Here is a 19,503-nt window from a genome sequence, read left to right on the forward strand (position 1 = left end):
TATAATGAGATTTTTTAGAAAAATAATATTAGAGTGAAAGAAATGAGGATGGCAACAAGTCAGAAATAATTAGGCTAGGTGGAAAAGAGAAAAGGTTTGTTGTGGAGGAGATGCGTGAGTTGTCAAGATTGGGATATGCAGGGTGCACTGTGGCCGTGTCCTGGCTTCTGCTGCGAGAGCTCATGCAGAATGCTCTCTTTTGGCCTCTGGTCACAGCCCTGCATTTCCAGGTCACTTGGCAGAATTCCTGGAGTCTCAGGTTTTAAAGGAGCAATTGGTATGGGTTTCTCCCTAGTGCCTCTGGTGTTTTATTCCCTGAGGAGAGGTTTAGCTGTTGATTTCTTTTAACTGTGATGCAGAAAACCTCAGCAAGCTCCTGGGGTTTCCCCTGCCCCCCTCTATAGCTGTTAGGGAGCTGTGCTTTGATTCTGATAATACCTGTGGATTAACACAGATCAGAAATTGTTTTCAGTGTCATTCTGTCTACAGCAGCTGGGCAGTGGGTCTGTTCATTTACGTGGAAGTGGCTGTTAACTTCACGTGTCAGCCCAGGACAGTTTTTTGCCTGACAGCTTTAAAGTTCACCACACAGAGACCGATATCTTCCTCTTTCAGAGTTTAGAAGTCACCAGAGTCAGTTAAGGTGGCATTTAATATGCCTCCTTATAAACTGTGGGCATTGGGCCAGGCAGGGTTGCAAAAAGCTCTTGCTTTAGAGCTGGCCCAGTTTGTAATGCCATGCCAATGCCAAACCCTCGTCCTAAATGATGCAGCACTTACTTGAGATGGAGCATTCTAGGTAAAAGAGAAATGTTCATCCCTGATGGATGACGAAGACTTACATCTAGAATGACGATGGGTTAAGACTGCCTGCCACTCATCTTAAGTCCAGGGAACGCTGTCCTACAACTTCAGGATCAGAAAGAATAAGATGGTACGTGTTTAAAGTGTACGTTACCTAGAAAAATTTGAGGTAATTGGAAAGTATGCATGAAATGCTCTCATGTAATGAGAACCTAGACTATTCTTCATAACTCTGTTTCCAAAGGAAACTAAACATGGTACTCTGAAAGCAGAGGAGTGGACGATGCAAAGGAAATGACTATGACAATATTATTAGTAAATTGTAGTAATTATAGTATATTTATATATTTTATATATATATATATATATGGCTTCCCTGGTGGCTCAGATGGTGAAGCATCTGCCTACAATGCTGGAGACCTGGGTTCGATCCCTGGGTTGGGAATTTCCCCTGGAGAAGGCAATGGCAACCCACGCCAGTACTCTTACCTGGAAAATACCATGGATGGAGGAGCCTGGTAGGCTATAGTCCATGGGGTCGCAAAGAGTTGGACACAACTGAGCCACTTCACTTCACAGTATATTTAGTACTATAGTAATATAATGTTTATAATATTATAGTAAAAACCAAGCTCTAGATGGTTGCAGATTTTTTTTAAAGAAAATGTTTATAATCTAAATCAGATCGTTTGTCTCCCACTGAAACTACCCTTTCTCAGCTCCTGCGAACCCATGTACATACTCACTTTTGTCCTTGATGAAATCTTGGTCAGATTTCAGAGCTTTGCAGTTCCTTTCAGTCACAAGAGTAGTCTCATTTCAGAAATGTAGAAGTCCTGACCAGTGTCATATTTAACATTTGTCCCCTCTCTCTTATTTGGGTTAGTGGCTCAGTGGGTGAAAAATCCACCTGCAGTGCAGGAGACACAGGTTCAGTCCCGGGGTCAGTAAGATCTCCTGGAGAAGGAAATGGCAACCCGTTCCAGTATTCTTGCCTGGGAAATCCCATGGACAGAGGAGCATGGTGGGTTACAGTCCAGGGGGGCGACTAAGAGCACACCCACCCACCCACCCACCCTACTTCTCAAGTCAAGCTTGTTTCATGCTTGAGAGCCTCCATGGACCAGGGAAGGGGTGTGATACCTAACATTTTTTTTTTTAACCTTATTTCCCCTTCTAGTCACTGATTGCTGTTTGTGGCCCTTGGGGACAGAGCTGTAAGGAGCCGCGCAAGTCTCATTCCAGTGGCGCAGTCGTAATCTGCATTGCTACTATCTGATGGGTGCAAGATTGCCAACTAGCTTTCAAGGCACGTCTTTGTGGGCTTTTGAACAATTTGTCTTGGGGACCTCTGGGGATAGTTATGCTGATGATGGCCATGCTTCCCCTGGCAGGATGTTTGGGTTGTTTTCAGCTGTCTTTCCTGCCTCTGGGCTTCCGGCATTCCACCCCACTGTTAGGATCACAGTGCCTCCCTGGGTAACCTCTTCAGGATCGTCTATTAGAAAACAATCAGTCCCTCCTACGGGCTCACAATCTGTTTTCATAGAAACAAGGTCTTAGCATTGTGGAAGTATAACCTGATGCTAGACCTCTTTGCTTTACAGTTCCAGGGGTAGCTGTTCTTATTTTTCTCAAAATCAAAGGGACACACCTCCTCTGATATTTCTGAGTCACCCCTTCTTTCCTTACTTCGGTACCTTTGGGTAAGCTCCATTCCAGTGTTGGGTAGGAGGGGATGCAGAGTGTTCTGATGACTCTCTCTGGAGCAGTTCTCCATAGTCATCTTATTATCTGCTCCAGTTTAGCTGGAAATGAGCAGTGGGCTCATGACTGAGAATGGCTTCAGCTGACCTCTTGACAAGTCCTGAATATGTGCTCAGCACCCTGTAACCGACAGCTGCCTTTAGCTTTCAGGATTTCAGCTAAAACTGAGACACTTTCATTTTAGTATCTTATCGTAATAGTGCTTTTAAAACTCTCAGTTAGATGGTTACATTAAATCTCATATTTGTGCAGTCTAGTAAATAAAGTACCTGTAAGTGGTAAACTAGGAATATATGATTAAAATATGTAGTGGCAAGATCTTAAGGTGCCTTGAATTTTTTTACTTGGGGTGTACACTAATAAATGATAGTGTCACTTCTCCAATTTGATGGCTATTTTTGTTATTAAAACCAATAATTTCTAGTTTAATTTGAAGTTCATGAGTAGCTAGACTGGAATAAGTTACTTTACCTTCAAAACATCATTCAGAGTCTTGTGTCTGCTTAATAAATATGCTTAAGTACCACAGCTGACATAGGGATTTCCCCCCAACTATAAAGGTAAGTTATCTCAAATCTGTGGTATTCTGCTAGGATAGAAAGGAATAAGTATAGCTTTTTGCAGACATAAGATGTGCTGAATTTTGTCCTTATTCCTGGCAGAGCCGCTACTGGGAAAGCCATTTTTTTTTTCCTCCTAATTTTCTACCTGGTGATCTTTTCACTGTGGTTCGTCACTCATGATTGATTTGTATATGACTTTTTAATGACCAGTTTTAGTAATAGAAATGAGTTTATACTTACATAAAAGAGAAAGTTAATATACATTTTGTGAAGTATTTTATTTATGGTTGTTTTATGTTTAGAATGGCACCCCACTCCAGTACTCTTGCCTGGAAAATCCCATGGATGGAGGAGCTTGGTAGGCTGCAGTCCATGGGGTCGCTAAGAGTCGGATACGACTGAGCAACTTCACTTTCACTTTTCACTTTCATGCATTGGAGAAGGAAATGGCAACCCACTCCAGTGTTCTTGCCTGGAGAATCCCAGGGACAGGGGAGCCTGGTGGACTGCCGTCTATGGGGTCGCACAGAATCGAACACGACTGAAGCGACTTAGCAGCAGTAGCAATATGTTTAGAATTTAAACAATAATTTATCTTCCTTTTTTTTTAAAATAAGTATAAGAAGGAGTGAGGATTCAGGATTACTAGGGTCTGAAGCTTATGCAGTTTGGAAATTCTAAGGAAAAGAAAACAAAATTACAAACACAAAATTAAACTCAAAAGAACGGAGCTCATGTACACCCGTGGTGGATTCATGTCAATGTATGCCAAAACTAATACAGTATTGTAAAGTAAAATTTAAAAAAAGAAAGAAAAAAAAGTAGTCACAAGAAATTATAAATTTTAAAGCTGACAGGTACTGCAAAGCACAACGAAATCTAGAAAAATAGAAAAAATGAGCCTTGCTCTCCCTTCTCTGTGTCCTTACTTGTGGGGTGAATGGCAGTACAAGGTTATATCATGATGCCTCTTCTGGGGTGTCCCGCCATCTCACGCCCGGCTGGATGCAGGTGTATTCCTGGTAGCAGCCCTGCACTGGGATGACTAGCAAGAACATAACTATACCCAGAAGTGACTGGGAACCATGTAAATGTACCATTAAATCCAAATAAAAGTATGTCTTCAACTCAGCTTCCCCTTAGCTAGATCTCAAAGCAGCTCATGCCCATTTCAGTATGACTCAATGCAAGGAGAAGTGTGATGGAGCAGAAGAAGGTGTGGAAAGAAAGAATGATCCTAACTGACGATGCTAAAGCGTCTTGTTTGGTAAGTTTTATGGAAACATACGATTGTGTTGTTAAGATGCTTTTGGTGGCCAGTGCATCTGCAAGGCTCTGAGGTTTAAGTTTTGTTAGCTTCTGTTACTTCTGAGGGGAAAATGTGAGTAACTGAATATTCCAGATGCTTAAAGGAACCATAAGAATCCATGTTTCTTACATTTCTTTTTTACATTCTTCTAAATTACTATCCATACTCATTCTTTCATCTGTTTTTAATGTTAACATTAAACTAGATAAAGGAAAAATGTGTAAATATTTTATACTTTTCATGTTTTGAATAAATTGTGTACTTAATTATTAGAAAAACATATTCCAGCTCAGTTCAGTCGTTCAGTCATGTCTGACTCTTTGCAACCCCATGGACTGCAGCACAACAGGCCTCCCTGTCCATCACCAGTTCCCAGAGTTTACTCAAACTCAAATCCATTAAGTCGGTGATGCCATCCAACCATTATATCCTCTGTCGTCCCCTTCTCCCGCCTTCAGTCTTTCCCAGCACCAGAGTCTTTTCCAGTGAGTCAGCTCTTTGCATCAGGTGGCCAGAATATTGGAGTTTCAGCTTCAGCATCAGTCCTTCCAATGAATATCAGGACTGATTTCCTTTAGGATGGACTGGTTTGAATCTCCTTGCAGTCTAAGGGACTCTCTAAGTCCTCTCCAACACTATAGTTCCAAAGCATCAATTCTTTGGCACTCAGCTTTCTTTATAGTTCAACTCTCACATCCATACATGACTACTGGAAAACCCATAGCTTTGACTAGACAGACCTTTGTTGGCAAAGGAATGTCTCTACCTTTTAATATGCTGTCTAGGTTGGTCATAACTTTTCTTCCAAGGAGCAAGTGTCTTTTAATTTCATGGCTGCACTCACCATCTGCCATGATTTTGGAGCCCCCACAAAAATAAAGTCTGTCACTGTTTCCACTGTTTCCCCATCTATTTGCCATGAAGTGATGGGACTAGATGCCATGATCTTAGTTTTCTTAATGTTGAGTTTTAAGCCAACTTTTCACTCTCCTCTTTCACTTTCATCAAGAAGCTCTTCAGATCCTCTTCTCTTTCTGCCATAAGGGTGGTGTCATCTGCATGCTGCTGCTGCTGCTAAGTCACTTCAGTCGTATCCGACTCTGTGTGACCCCACAGGCGGCAGCCCACCAGGCTCCCCCGTCCCTGGGATTCTCCAGGCAAGAACACTGGAGTGGGTTGCCATTTCCTTCTCCATATCTGAGGTTATTGCTATTTCTCCAAGCGATCTTGATTCCAGCTTGTGTTTCATCCAGTCCAGCATTTCTCATGATGTACTCAGCATGTATTTTTTCTTGGGCTCCAGAATCACTGCAGATGGTGACTGCAGCCGTGACATTAAAAGACACTTGCTTCTTGGAGGAAAAGTTGTGACCAACCTAGACAACAAATTAAAAAGCAGAGACATTACTTTGCCAGCAAAGATCTATCTAGTCAAAGATATGGTTTTTCCAGTAGTTATGTATGGATGTGAGAATTGGACTATAAAGAAAGCTGAGCACCGAGGAGTTGATGCTTTTGAACTGTGGTGTTGGAGAGAGTCCTTGAGAGTCCCTTGGACTGCAAGGAGATCCAACCACTCCATCCTAAAGGAGATCAGTCCTGAATATTCATTGGAAGAACTGATGCTGAAGCTGAAACTCCAATACTTTGGCCACCTGATGTGAAGAACTGACTCATTGGAAAAGACCCTGATGCTGGGGAAGATTGAAGGTGGGAGGAAAAGGGTACAACAGAGGATGAGATTGTTGGAGGGCATCACTGACTCAATGGACCTGAGTTTGAGTAAACTCCGGGAGTTGGTGATAGACAGGGAGGCTTGGCATGCTGCAGTCCATGGGGTCACAGAGTCGGACATGACTGAGAGACTGAACTGAACTCTGTATATAAGTTAAATAGGCAGGGTGACAATATACACCCTTGATGTATTCCTTTCCCAATTTGGAACCAGTCTGTTGTTCCATGTCCAGTTCAAACTGTTGCTTCTTGACCTGCCAACAGATTTCTCAGGAGGCAGGTCAGGGGGTCTGGTATTCCCATCTCTTTCAGAATTTTCCACAGTTTATTGTGATCCACATAGTCAAAGGATTCGGTGTAGTGAATAAAGCAGATATAGATGTTTTTCTGGAACTCTCTTGCTTTTTCAGTGATCCAACGGATGTTGGAAAAACATATTTAAGGACAGCAAAATATGTTTACCACAATAAGAAAAGCTAAAAATGAACAGCACATCCATGGTGTAAATGCTCTCTTGTTTTGCTGTGCATCTGCTTGTAAATCATCTGGGCCAATGGAAAAAAATGGTACAGTGTGGATTGCATATGTTTTGTTTCCCTTCTGGGTCCATTTAGTCTCTAGGTAGTAAGTTTGAAAGATTTAATGCAACATGTCTCAAGTGATTTAACTGTTTCCTAAACAGGAATTTGGAATTGTGCAGCAACTCCTTCCAAAACAAGTAAAATTGCACCTGGGGCGAGTGCTGTGGTCTAGACCAACTTGTGGAAACTGAAGGCAGAATGACATATAAAATTTATCTCATTGCCTCTTTCCAGGAGTATAATTAGAATATTTTTTAAAAAAACTTGTATGGATTAAATTATTGGTGTAGAATTAATATAGAGATACATGAAAACATCTTTAATTCTTTATATGTTCTGAATAGTACCCTCATAACTTGTTTCTATAGGGATTCGCCTTTTATATTAACGATCACTTAAGGCATAATAGTTTAAAAATGGTACCGTTGACAGGCAGCCGTATGTTGCGTGTGAGCTCTGACACCTCGTGTCTAAATGAGTCACCTTGGCACATTTTGCTCTCCCCCTGTGGACGCGTCCTGATCGTTGCCTTCTGTGGGGACTTTTCCTGGCTCTCTGCCTGTTCTGGATACCACCCTTCTTTTCTTGGGCTTCTGGTTTGCTTCTCCTGATGGACTCCTGGCGACCCTTGCAGTACTAGACCGATGCCCTACAACACGCGGCGAGTGATACTGCCGTCTTAGCGGAACGGCGGACACGCAGGCAGGCAGGGGCACCCCCTTGAGAGGGAGACGGCAGCGCCATCAGAGCTTGTGGACTTCGGAGGAGAGCCGGCTGAGTTCACTTAGTGCTCTAAGGGCTCCATCGGGGCTTCCTGTCCACCCTCTTATCATCTGGAGGAAATCCACACTCCAGCGACAGTCTCCTGTTTAGAGCCCTGTGTCTGGTTTCTACACAGTTACACTCCCACTTCCCGTCCCAAGGAATAACAGCTCAGTTCAAATTCCTCAGCTGATTGGTTACCCATACCTAGTGAGAGGCTTGCTAAGAGACTCCCCTAAGACTTCTGTTAGGTCTGAATGGAGTGTTCCCACCTCCTCACTATATTTTTGGTAGCTATGTAGATATTCTGCATAATCAGATATTAAACATTTATATGAAAATATTTTGTGTAACTTAATGTTTACTATTTGCAATTTTAAAAGTTCTATAACATTGTATTCTACTTTAAATTGCTGCTGAACAGAAGCCTTTTTTTTTTGTCTTACATTTGCATAATTTTGTTTAAAGCATTATTTTCAAAGCAGATAGAATGTCATGTCTCTGAATGAATGCCATTATTGTTGTGGAAGAGGGAAGTTTCTTCTCCTGCAGGGCAGCATTAGAATGGTTGTATCAGATTTCACTATTTATTCCTTTACAGATATAGCAAATAGGCCAAATATGTCATCTACCAACTCCCTCTAAAATAATAATATATGATAAATTATTTATCAGAACAGCATTTATTTTGGATGTGTGAAATGGATGAAAGAATATCATTAGTTTATATGTAACTGGTTAACTTGTTTAAAAGTTTTACATTTATGCAAATAAAAAAATTTTCTTTCATTCTTTTTGTTGTTCAGTTGCTCAGTCATGTCCGACTCTTTGCGACCCCATGAACTGCACATCCTAAGCTTCCCTGTCCTTCACCATCTCTGAGTTTGCTCAAGCTCATGTCCATAGAATCAGTGGTGCCACTGACTGTATTCTTTATTTTGAGCTGTTTAGAGTACACCATGAAATTGAATAGCTATGAGTTTTTGTCCATATTTGACTGTATTGATTTTGTCTCTGTCTGACCATTGATATCCGTGGTTCTCTCACTATTTCAGTTATTAATGGCCTGAATAGCATAATCATATGATTTTATGGAAAATCAATTTTTATGTTAAAATGCATGTAGAATGAATAATATTTGATGGAATTAGTATACTTTTCACCTTTCTTTTAGAAATCTAGTTCTTTTAAAGTTGGACAGATTTTTTTAAAAATAATGATGCTATAATTTATTGATGTCCTACTTTTTTTTCCAGATACTGTACCTGATGCTAGATAATTTATGCCCATTTGATAAACTGTTTTTTGAGAGGTCTGGGAACTTTGACATCCAGTTGATAGTAAGTGGAAGAATCAGAGAGCAACTCTTGTCTGCTCTGCTCTAAAACCTGAGATCTTCCTCTCCCTCCAGGATATTAGTGGGTGCAGAACTAATGGAGAGTGACCAATACCTGATGTCAGAAAGAATCTAGGTCAAGTGCAGAGTTTAAAAAATCAGTTTTATGGTGTGGATTAAAAATAGTTCAAAATAAAAGAGTGATGTGGAAGTATAATGTTTAATTATGAGTTTAAAAATCCTTTTGTTAAATGAATATGACAGCCTCAAATCCATATACGTCATTCCCAGGTTTTGTAATGAAGTGAACCTTTAAATAGTTCCTTTTAACTTACAATGCAGTTTTAAATATGACCTACTTAAATGGACAGAATTTATTTTTCTACCAGAGGAAGGCCTCATTTAACGAGAAGTAATCTCTCTAACAAGAAAAATATATTCAGAATGTAATTCCAAAACCTCCAGGAATAAGACTTCTATCTAAGTAACCGCATAATAGTGTTCCAGAATCTGATTATTAGAGTCCATCTTTTATGCAGAGAAGATCTCTTCACATTCTTACTGCCAGGTTATTTGTGATTACTTTATATTTTTGTATCCTTGTTGGAGAAACTCAAAGCAATAAGAAATGGCAACAAAAAAAAAAAGTGAAGAAATAGAAAAACGATGATAAACAGATGCAGAAGTACACGCTGTGCAGTATTTCACATAACATGTTTAACCTACCTGCTTCTGAGAATGGATAGCCGGTCAGGTTTGGTTTTAGAAGGAGAGTAGGAGAGTCTCTTATTTTAGGCTGTAGTTTCTTAGAAACTGAACAAATGTGAAAAAAAGTTGAGAATCAAGTTGGGCTGGTTGTAGTGCAGAAGCCAGAGAAGCAGGATTAAATGGACAGATCTGAGGCCCTGGTCTCCCGCTGGAGCTCAGGGCCGAGGAAGAACAAGGAGACAGGAGGAGTGAAAGCTGCAGCTTAGGATGGGAGCCCCGAAGGCCAGCAGAACAGAAAGGAGGGATGGAGCTGGATTTTAAACTTCCCATTTTCCTGGGCTTCAGGGGTGACCCCTGCTTAATTTCCATATAAGGTTGTTTTAAGAGTGACGATCTCTTTGTAAGGAGAAGGAACTGGAAGAGTTAAGCCTTGGCCGTAGCAGATCCATGCCTGCCTTAGGCTGCAGGTTTACACTCGTACGTGTGCACGTGTGTGTGCCTGTGTGTGGTGGTGGGTGCGTTTGGGGAAGGAGGTGGTACGTGACTGATGATTGGAGACTGAGCTCAGCCCACTGCCCAGACCGTGCTTTGGCATTGCCCATGGTGCAGCGTGACTCCACACAGAGGGACGGGCAGGCAGGGGTTCAGGGTAGCTGCCTGTGGCTGTTCACACCACGTCAGGCCTCTGAGGATGTCGCTTAAATACAGCAGAATAGTAACTAAAGCTAAAATGGTGACCCTGTGGTGTCAAAGATATTAAACTGTATATCTTCAGTGTAAAAGACTACCGCCCCCCCCAATCAAGAGGTTTACCTTTTAAAACTTCATCATTTTTGTGGGACAGTTGCTTTTGAAATTTACTTTCTGATAAAACTCATTCCCTGATGCTACCAGATAAGTAAGTTGTTGCTCTGTGTAGCTTTAGTAATACTCCTGTTGCTTTGTGAAGGTGATTCAAGGATAGCACTTTAAGTTCACTTGCGATCAGTTATTTTGCATAAAGATTAAAATTTGATTTGAAGCAGGAGTGAAGGATGTATTTCATTAAGTCCAAATTCAAATTTTTGACCTGAAGTTAAAGTATTAAAAAGTACCTTAAAACTGGGAAGAAATAACTACATTTTCTTAAAATTCTCAGAAACTTTTGTAACATCTAGAGTTCTCTGTACTGGGTAATACTAGTCCCCACTTATTCTGTGTTTAAACTGGACAATGATGTATTTTCCTTATGGCATTTTTATGTGATAGGTCTTCAACCATATATTGCTAACAGCATGTACCTTGTCACACCTGACAAGACTGCAGCCTGAAGGGTTATACGTTTATTTGTATTGTGGACTTGAGCTTCAAAAGAAGAATAAAGCCAAACTATTATAGGTTGAGTACTTTAATAAATATTAAATGATAAATGAAGCTGGTTCTGCACTAGCTGCAGGGTGTGTGGATAATAAAAGAAAATCTTCAAACGGTGATCTGCAGTATTATGGATCTCTTTCTTGCCTGTTTTTGCCTCTTACCATCGTATTTGTAATTGCTGGGAATGATGAGGTAAGGTGTATAATTATTGTTGCCCCCTGAATGAAAAGTAAAGGAAATGTTAAATGTAGAACTAATTCTGCTCTTTAGCAGGATGAATACAGAAGTGTGCTTTTGGTAATAATAGGTGCTTAATAACTCCTCCTCACCTACCTGCTCCCTCGAAAGTCATGAACTTGATGTTGAATGTGGAGCACACCAGGCAATACACATTTCCATTTAATGAAAACTTTAGTTCTGTCATCATGTCTGAGATGTCACAACATCCCCCAACGGAAGAGTGCAGAATGCCTTGTGAGTCATAGGAGATCACTAAGTTATGTGATTGTATGGAAGAAAAAGTACGTGAACCCGGGTATCAGAAAGAGACTCGTGAAACCTCAGTCCTTGTAGTCAGAGGTGGCACACAGCCTCTAAGGTGGCCTTGAGAATCCTTACTTCCTGCTGTTCCTGCTCTTGTGTAACTATTTCCCTTTAAAAAGTAAGCCAGCTTAGTGACTTCTTTTTTTTTTTAATTTATTTATTTATTTTAATTGGAGGTTTATTACTTTATAATATTGTAGTGGTTTTTTGTCATACATTGACATGGATCCGCCATGGTTGTACATGTGTTCCCCATCCTCAACCCCCCTCCCACCTCCCTCCCCATCTCATCCCTCTGGGTCATCCCAGTGCACCAGCACCAAGCACCCTGTCTCATGCATTGAACCTGGACTGGTGATCTGTTTCACATATGATAATACATGCGTTTCAACGCTACCCTCTCAAATCATCCCACCCTCACCTTCTCCCACAGAGTCCAAAAGACTGTTCTTTACATCTGTGTCTCTTTGCTGTTTCATATATAGGGTCATTGTTACCAACTTTCTAAATTCCATATATATGCATTAGTATACTGTATTGCTGTTTTTCTTTCTGGCTTACTTCACTCTGTATAATAGGCTCCAGTTTCATCCACCTCATTAGAACTGATTCAAATGCATTTTTAATGGCTGAGTAATACTCCATTGTGCCTATGTACCACAGCTTTCCTATCCCTTCATCTGCTGATGGACATCTAGGTTGCTTCCATGTCCTGGCTATTATAAACAGTGCTGCGATGAACATTGGGGTACACGTGTCTCTTTCAATTCTGGTTTCCTCAGTGTGTATGCCCAGAAGTGGAATTGCTGGGTCCTATGGCAGTTCTATTTCCAGTTCTATCTCCACACTGTTCTCCATAGTGGCTGTACTAGTTTGCATTCCCACCAACAGTGTAAGAGGGTTCCTTTTTCTCCGCACCCTCTCTAGCATTTATTGTTTGTAGACTTTTGGATAGCTGCCATTCTGACTCGTTGTGAGATGGTACCTCATTGTGGTTTCGATTAGCATTTTTCTGATAATGAGTGATGCTGAGCATCTTTTCATGTGCTTGTTAGCCATCTGTATGTCTTCTTTGGAGAAATGTATTTAGTTCTTTGGCTCATTTTTTGATTGGGGCATTTATTTTTCTGGAATTGAGTTGCAGGAGCTGCTTGTATATTTTTGAGATTAATTCTTTGTTAGTTGCTCCATTTGCTCTTATTTTCTCGCATTCTGAAGGCTGTCTTTTCACCTTGCTTATAGTTTCCTTCGTTGTGCAAAAGCTTTTAAGTTTAATTAGGTCCCATTTGTTTATTTTTGCTTTTATTTCCATTTCTGGGAGATGAGTCATAGAGGATTCTGCTGTGATTTATGTCAGAGAGTATTTTGTCTATGTTTTCCTCTAGGAGTTTTATAGTTTCTGGTCTTACATTTAGATCTTTAATCCATTTTAAGTTTATTTTTGTGTATGGTGTTAGAAAGTGTTCTAGTTTCATTCTTTTACAAGTGGTTGACCAGTTTCCCCAGCACCACTTGTTAAAGAGAGTGTCTTTTCTCCACTGTATATTCTTGCCTCCTTTGTCAAAGATAAGGTGCGTGGATTTATCTCTGGGCTGTCTATGAGTGACTCGCTGCTAACCAAGCACACATGGCAAGTGTGGTGGTTGTCACTTCATGATTAGGCTAGACAGATAGGGACTTCCGTTTGCTAGCTGTTTCTTTCTTTTGGTGGCTTTGATGAAGCAAGTTGCCATGTTGGCATGTAGCAAGGAATTGAGGGCAGCCTCCAGTCAGTGGCCAGCTAGGAAGCTGAGACACTCAGTTCAGCAGCTCTTGGGGAACTAAATACCCAACCTAATAGCCCCAGCTAGGGGCTCAGAAGCAAATCCTGCCCAGTCAACATTCTCGATGGTACCCCAACCCTGACTGATACCTTCATGGCATCTTGTGAGAAACCCTAAAACAAAGGGCTCACTTAAAATATGCCCATGTTCCAGATGCACAGAAAATTCAAGATTAACAATACATATTGTTTTAAGCTTCTAAGTTTGTAGTACTTGGTTTTATAGTGATGGAAAGCTAATACTTCTGTCTATTAGTTAGCTAGAGGCTGCCATAACAAAGTATCACAGACTAAGCCTGAATGATAGAAATTTGTTTACTCAAATTATGGAGGCTGGAAGCCTCTCTGTGGTTTGTAGCTGTCCATCTTCTCCCTGTGACTTCACGTGGTCTTCCCTCTTGGCGCATCTGTATCCTAAACTCCTTTTCCCTTTAAGGACACCAGTCATATTGCATTAGGGTCCACCCTTAATTACCTCATTTTAACTTAATTATTCCCTTTAAAAACAATACCTCCAAATACAGTCCCATTCTGAGGTACTAGAGGTTAGGAGTTCAACATAGGAATTTTATAGGGACACAGTGAGTCCATAAGAATAGGCTATTAAAATTCTATGTTTATCTCTACAGCTAAAACTTGATACCACTCACTTATTGTCCATAAAGGTCTTTTGCTACCTTCTTCTTCTTTATTTTCACTTAATTGTAGGTGTATCAGATGATATATAGCTCACATGGTTTAGCATACATGTTTGCATTTTCCTGTCTCCATTACAAAAATTATAATTCCTAAAAGTATATGCTTTATGTGTGTTATTTCTGCAGTATTTAAGATGGTGTTAGATGCATCTTTAAAATCTAGTTTAACATTTTGTGTTCATTTGTATATGCTGGAGCTGGAAAATCAGCACTTATGCGTCTATTGTTACCAGAAGCACACCAAATTAAAGATTGGTTCAGGCAAGAGTTATCACCGAATGCTAAATGTAGAGGGAAGTTTTTATGAAGAGCAAGATGTTTTCATGATCTTAAAATCATGAAAAAAAGATCTAAAAATTCTTCCCACATACTTTTTAGTTACAAAAGAAAATTAAAAAGATAATTAAAGAAATTCAGCAGCACCTTGACCTGGTTATCATTACTTTTGAGGAGCGGTTGGACAGTGTGTACATACAGATGTGAGAGCCTGAGAAGGATAATGTTCTAGCTGAGAACACATAGCCTTAATCATATCATGAGCGATCATTTGACAAAACCAAAAACCAAAATGAGAAATATTCTCTTTGAAAAATAGGCATGATGGTATTCTTCAGAAATGTCAGGTCACAAAAGATAAAGGGAAACTGTGGAAATATTCCAGACTAAAGGAGCTAAAGAGAAATGACAACTAAATGCCATATTTGACTCTAGACTGGATCTTGCATTAAAGGGAGGAAAATGCTATAAGGGACATCCTTGGGTTAAATCGACAAAATGGGAGTGTGAATGGTAAATTATTGTCTTATTGTTAAATTTGTGGAAGTTGATAACATACTGTGATTGTAAGAGAATATTCACAATTCTTGGTAATTCACACTGAAATTTTAGGGGTAAAGGACCTTAATGTTTATTAACTTACCTTCAAATGGTTCTTTTTTTTTAATAAACATACATATTTATTTGTATACACATGTGTCAATTAGGTAAATATGTATAGATACACATGATCATATATATGGAGAGCGGGTAAAATGTTAATAATATATCTGAATAAACAGTACCTAGGATTTGGGGGAACTATTCTTGGTACCTTGAGTTTTCTGTAAGTTTCAGTTATTTCCTAATACATGTTTAAAAATTAAATGCAGTCACTTATGTTAATATAATGGGTTCATTATTAAGTGAATTTATAAATATCTGTTTAAAGTTTGTCTCAGTTTTATTTCTAATAAGCATTAATAGATCTAATCCACATAATCAAAAGCTTTGTTGGAGGGTTCCCATTTACTCTATGAGTGTGAAGGGGTTCTGAGCCCAGAGTGTGAGGACAATTGGCATAAACTGTGTGGGGTGGTTAGGTAGATGCCCCTCTCAGTCTCTTGAGGCTGTCTTGTGACACTAGTTAGTAAGAGCAGATTGGTAGATGCCAGTAACTAATTTTATGATCTTAACCTTTCTCTGCCTTAGTTTTTGTTTGTGTAAAGTAGGGATAATAAGATTGCCTATCTTAGAGGGCTATTGTAAGGTTTAAATCAGGTCTTTCAATAAGGAGCACTCTACAATACTATTCTTACTGGCAACATGTGTTTCTGCTACGTTTCTGCTTCTCTCTCTGTTACTCATTTTGTGCTTTGGCTAGTGATTTTGGTTATAATTATGTGCATATGAACCATTATAAAGAAACCAAAGAAGAGTATCAGATAGTTTTTAAGATGCAAGTTTACAGTAATCTCTGTGCCCCTTCAAAGAAATGGTTAGGGATACAGAGAAGGGTGGAGACGAGCAAACAGTTTGGTGTTTGGAGTCCATGATACATGGAAAAGTATCGTATGCCTGGGAAGCTGAACCAGAAATTGTGTAGAGTAGTTGACAGAAAATATGTCTGGACAGGAAACACTTTGTTGTTAGGAATAAATTGTTACTAACCCTGTGTAGCACTGGTTCCATTGGCATTCTGATTGCTAGATAGAAATCCTTTGTTTAAATGTGTATGTCCATATTGGCTAAAGTTGTTTTAACGGTATATACCTAGGGTAAAGATAAGAAAGAATGTTATCGTTTTGTGCCATTTTTACTGTTTTCCCCAGCTCAAATCTAAATTCAACCCTGTTCTATACGGCAATCAAACTTCAAACCAATAAAAATATTTAGATTATTAAACTGTTGTGTTCACCTAATTCCCAACTCAGATGACTTAAAAGATAAATACATGTAAAGTCTTCATGTCATTTTAATATGTTGTTTATCATTACTTCATCTTTTGGCTAAATGGAATTCATTTATTTATTTATTTATTTTAATAGATCATCAGAAACTGGAAAGGGAAGCTAGAATCTGCCGTCTTTTGAAGCACCCCAATATTGGTAAGGAAATGTTTTCAGCATGTTTTAAATATTAAATAAAATTTTACATAACATAATTTTACACAACTTAAGATATTTAATAAACTAGAATATTATTTGTAATTATTAACTAATCGGTTCCTAACTTTTGATATTAGTTACATTGATTTTTCAGAGTTTTTGAAAGTTTTTCAAGAGGTAGCAATTCTTTCTTACAAGCGCGTTAGAAATAATATAAGGTATCTTAGTTGAATAGTGCTTTTATGTATCTTTAACGATTCTTCAGCTGCTGATACTGAAGTATGGAGAGACAGAACTTAAGCCATTATGTAAGTCAGCTAAGTTACTTTTCACCTCCAGTGTAAAGTGTTTACTTTGTAATCATTGATTCTATTCTAGAAACTATTAGAATTAGTTCAGAATATTATCCCTCATGAATATAATAGCATGATAATGTTCAAAATTGAAAAATAATTGTGAATGTAAGAGAAATAGAGGAAAGAAACAAAGGGAAGGAAAAGAAAATGCTACATTCTGTGACAGTAGTTTTGATTATTTTTGAAAAATGTTCCTGTCCTGCTCTGTTAGTTTTACTGTCAGCCAAAATGTTTCTGATGTAGGAGGAGGGAAAGAGGGAGCGGCAGTGCAGTAAAAATAGCGAAATCATTCACTGACAAGGTCTAAGTTTCTCTATTTTTATGTATAAAGCCATTCTGGTTCTATCCCTCCCTTGAAGTTTTTAGTATCCTTCAATTTGTAGGTACTTCTTAGGTTCTTGAGTAAATAGACACTAACAAGTAAATGTGAAGCATTAACAAATTAGGGGCTGTCTAATAAAAGCCTTCTGGTTACAGAGAGAACAAAACAACTTCTGAAATGTAAATGTGCCTCTTTCTAAGTATTTTACCCTGATAAAAGTCTATGGTATTTCTTAATTGGCTGGATTATTTTGCTAGGACTGTTACAACACCAAGTTCCACAGACTGGGTAACTTAAAAGAGAGAAATATCTTCTGTCACAATTCTGGAAACAAAAAGTCTGAGATCAAGGTGTGGGGAGGCATGGATTCTTCTGAGACCTCCCTCCTTGGCTTGTTGGTGGCCATCTTCTTATGTTTTTACATGATCTTCCTTCTGTATAATGTCTCTATTTTCATTTATTCTTTGAGGGCACTGATCACATTGGATTAAGGTCCTTCCTAAAACCTCAATTACTCTTTTAAAGACCCTAGCTCCAAATATCCTCCCATACTGGGGAACTGGGAGTTGGGACTTCAACATGAATTTTGGAGAGACACAATTCAGCTCATAATATTGACTAAAGAGGACTTATACAGTACAAACTGATTATAGTTCAAAGACTGTTTTTCTCACTCAGGTTTAAGGTAAATGAAATCGTAGTTTACTGAACTTGTTATTCATATGAAAGAAAGTTGTTTTTGCTCATTTGTTTTTAATAGGGATCCTTCTATGAAACTCAGCTTCTATAGATAATGAAAGCAGATGCCTCCATTTCCTTTAGCAGACCAAAGTCGAACCAAAGAAACCCAAAGTAAAACAAGAATGATTTTCGTTTTGACTCCCATACAGAATAGCCTTACCAGAAAAGGGGAAGCTGTACACTGGGGAAAGTTCTAAAGTCTTGTGACATCGCACCATCAACACAGTCTGACACAAAATAGCGTTTTCTCAAGGGTCCGTGGCAGCCAGTGTCCTTGGCTGCTGCACTTGAGGTTTTCTCTCTCTCAGGTCTTTTGAACTTTCAGACCCGTTTCTAACCACAAGAGAGATTTCTAGTAATCCTGTACTTTAGTGTATAAATCATAGGTATATTAAACTTCTAAGACATGATCTCAAATCATTATAGAGTAGCAAATTCACTCATATCATTCAACAAATTAATATTTGGGGAATATAGTGAGAATACAGCAGTCTAATACTCCTCCCTTTGTGGAGCTTGCATTACTGGGGCAGACAGACCACACATAGCGGATGTTAGGCTGTGTTAATTACTGGGAGAGAAAGCAGGGGAAAAGAAATTGGGTGTGATGGGGGATTATATTTTAAAGGACTGATCAGGATGACTTTATTAAGAATGAAATTTGAGTGAAAACCTAAGAAACAGGAGGAGGCAAGTCTGCGGGAAGAGACTCTCTGGGGAAAGAAAGCTCTACAGGCAGAGGGAACAAACTGCCTTTGCAAACAGGCCCTGAGGCAGGCACTTGCTCCGTGGACTCCACCGAAGCTTTTTTTCCCCCAATTGGAGAAATGAGGATGAATCGTTTTGATTTTATCTTAATTGATGGAGCTCCATGCTGTGTAATGTGACAATGTTGTATTTACTCATGCGATGCCAAATGATGAAACAACAAGGACCACAGTGATATAAAATGGTCAGCCACCACAGACAAAGGTACACTTGATAGACAGTTGCTTCCATGGACATCTGCTGGTGGATTGGCAGGTGGTCCTGTTGAGATCGTTAACAGCTTCACAGGGATCTGTTGCTTACTTGCTGCTCATTCAGGAAGGGTTTTGGTTTTTTCTTGTTTTAATGTGTTTATGTATTTCTTTGGTTGTGCTGGGTCTTAGTGGCTGTATGCAGTATCTTCATTCTTCATTGTGGCTTATGGGATCTCTTTTTAGTTGCAGCCTGTGGAATCTAGTTCCTCTACCAGGGCTTGAACCCAGGCCCCCAGCATTGGGAGCACAGAGTCTTAGCCACTGAACTAACAGGAAAGTCACAGCATTTGGTCTTGATTTCCTTGAAATAGATAATCTGGTATCTAAAGAATATGAGATTCTTATCCTCCTCTACTTCCTCTGTTCTATTATTTGCTTGGTTTTTTTAAATCTGTCAGGTTTTTTGAACTTCAAGGAAGGAAATACTATTTCTGACAATTTTTTCCCCTGTGAAAATTGGCTTGGTGCATTTTTATTTTTGTGTATCTTTCTCTTGGCACAGAATCGATAATCTGAGGATTTACAGCAACTGAAATGTTGCTCCCAAAGAAACATATTAAACCAACTAAAAGTGGTCATTCACTAAACCACTTTTTCTTCAGCAGTTTTTTTTTTCATGTTTTTCTGATTTTCAAAGTAATACACACATTTAGTGGAGAATTTGGAAAATACAATTATATAGGAAGAAGAAACCAGAGAGAACAACTTTTTAATAT

The 19,503-nt window shown here is 39.2% G+C and overlaps 1 protein-coding gene across 15 annotated transcripts in view; it reads left to right on the top strand.

Annotated features, from left to right (window-relative positions):
- Window positions 1-19,503, top strand: part of CAMK2D (calcium/calmodulin dependent protein kinase II delta) — a 317,386-nt gene that overhangs the window by 86,250 nt on the left and 211,633 nt on the right. For all 15 annotated transcript variants that reach the window (XM_018049187.1, XM_018049192.1, XM_018049193.1 and 12 more), the window contains exon 3: window positions 16,287-16,346. In XM_018049187.1, the coding sequence (XP_017904676.1) occupies window positions 16,287-16,346 (60 nt within the window). The remainder of the gene's footprint in view (window positions 1-16,286; window positions 16,347-19,503) is intronic.

This window comes from Capra hircus, chromosome 6 (assembly GCF_001704415.2).
Source record: "Capra hircus breed San Clemente chromosome 6, ASM170441v1, whole genome shotgun sequence".
In the NCBI taxonomy this organism is placed as follows: Eukaryota; Metazoa; Chordata; class Mammalia; order Artiodactyla; family Bovidae; genus Capra; species Capra hircus.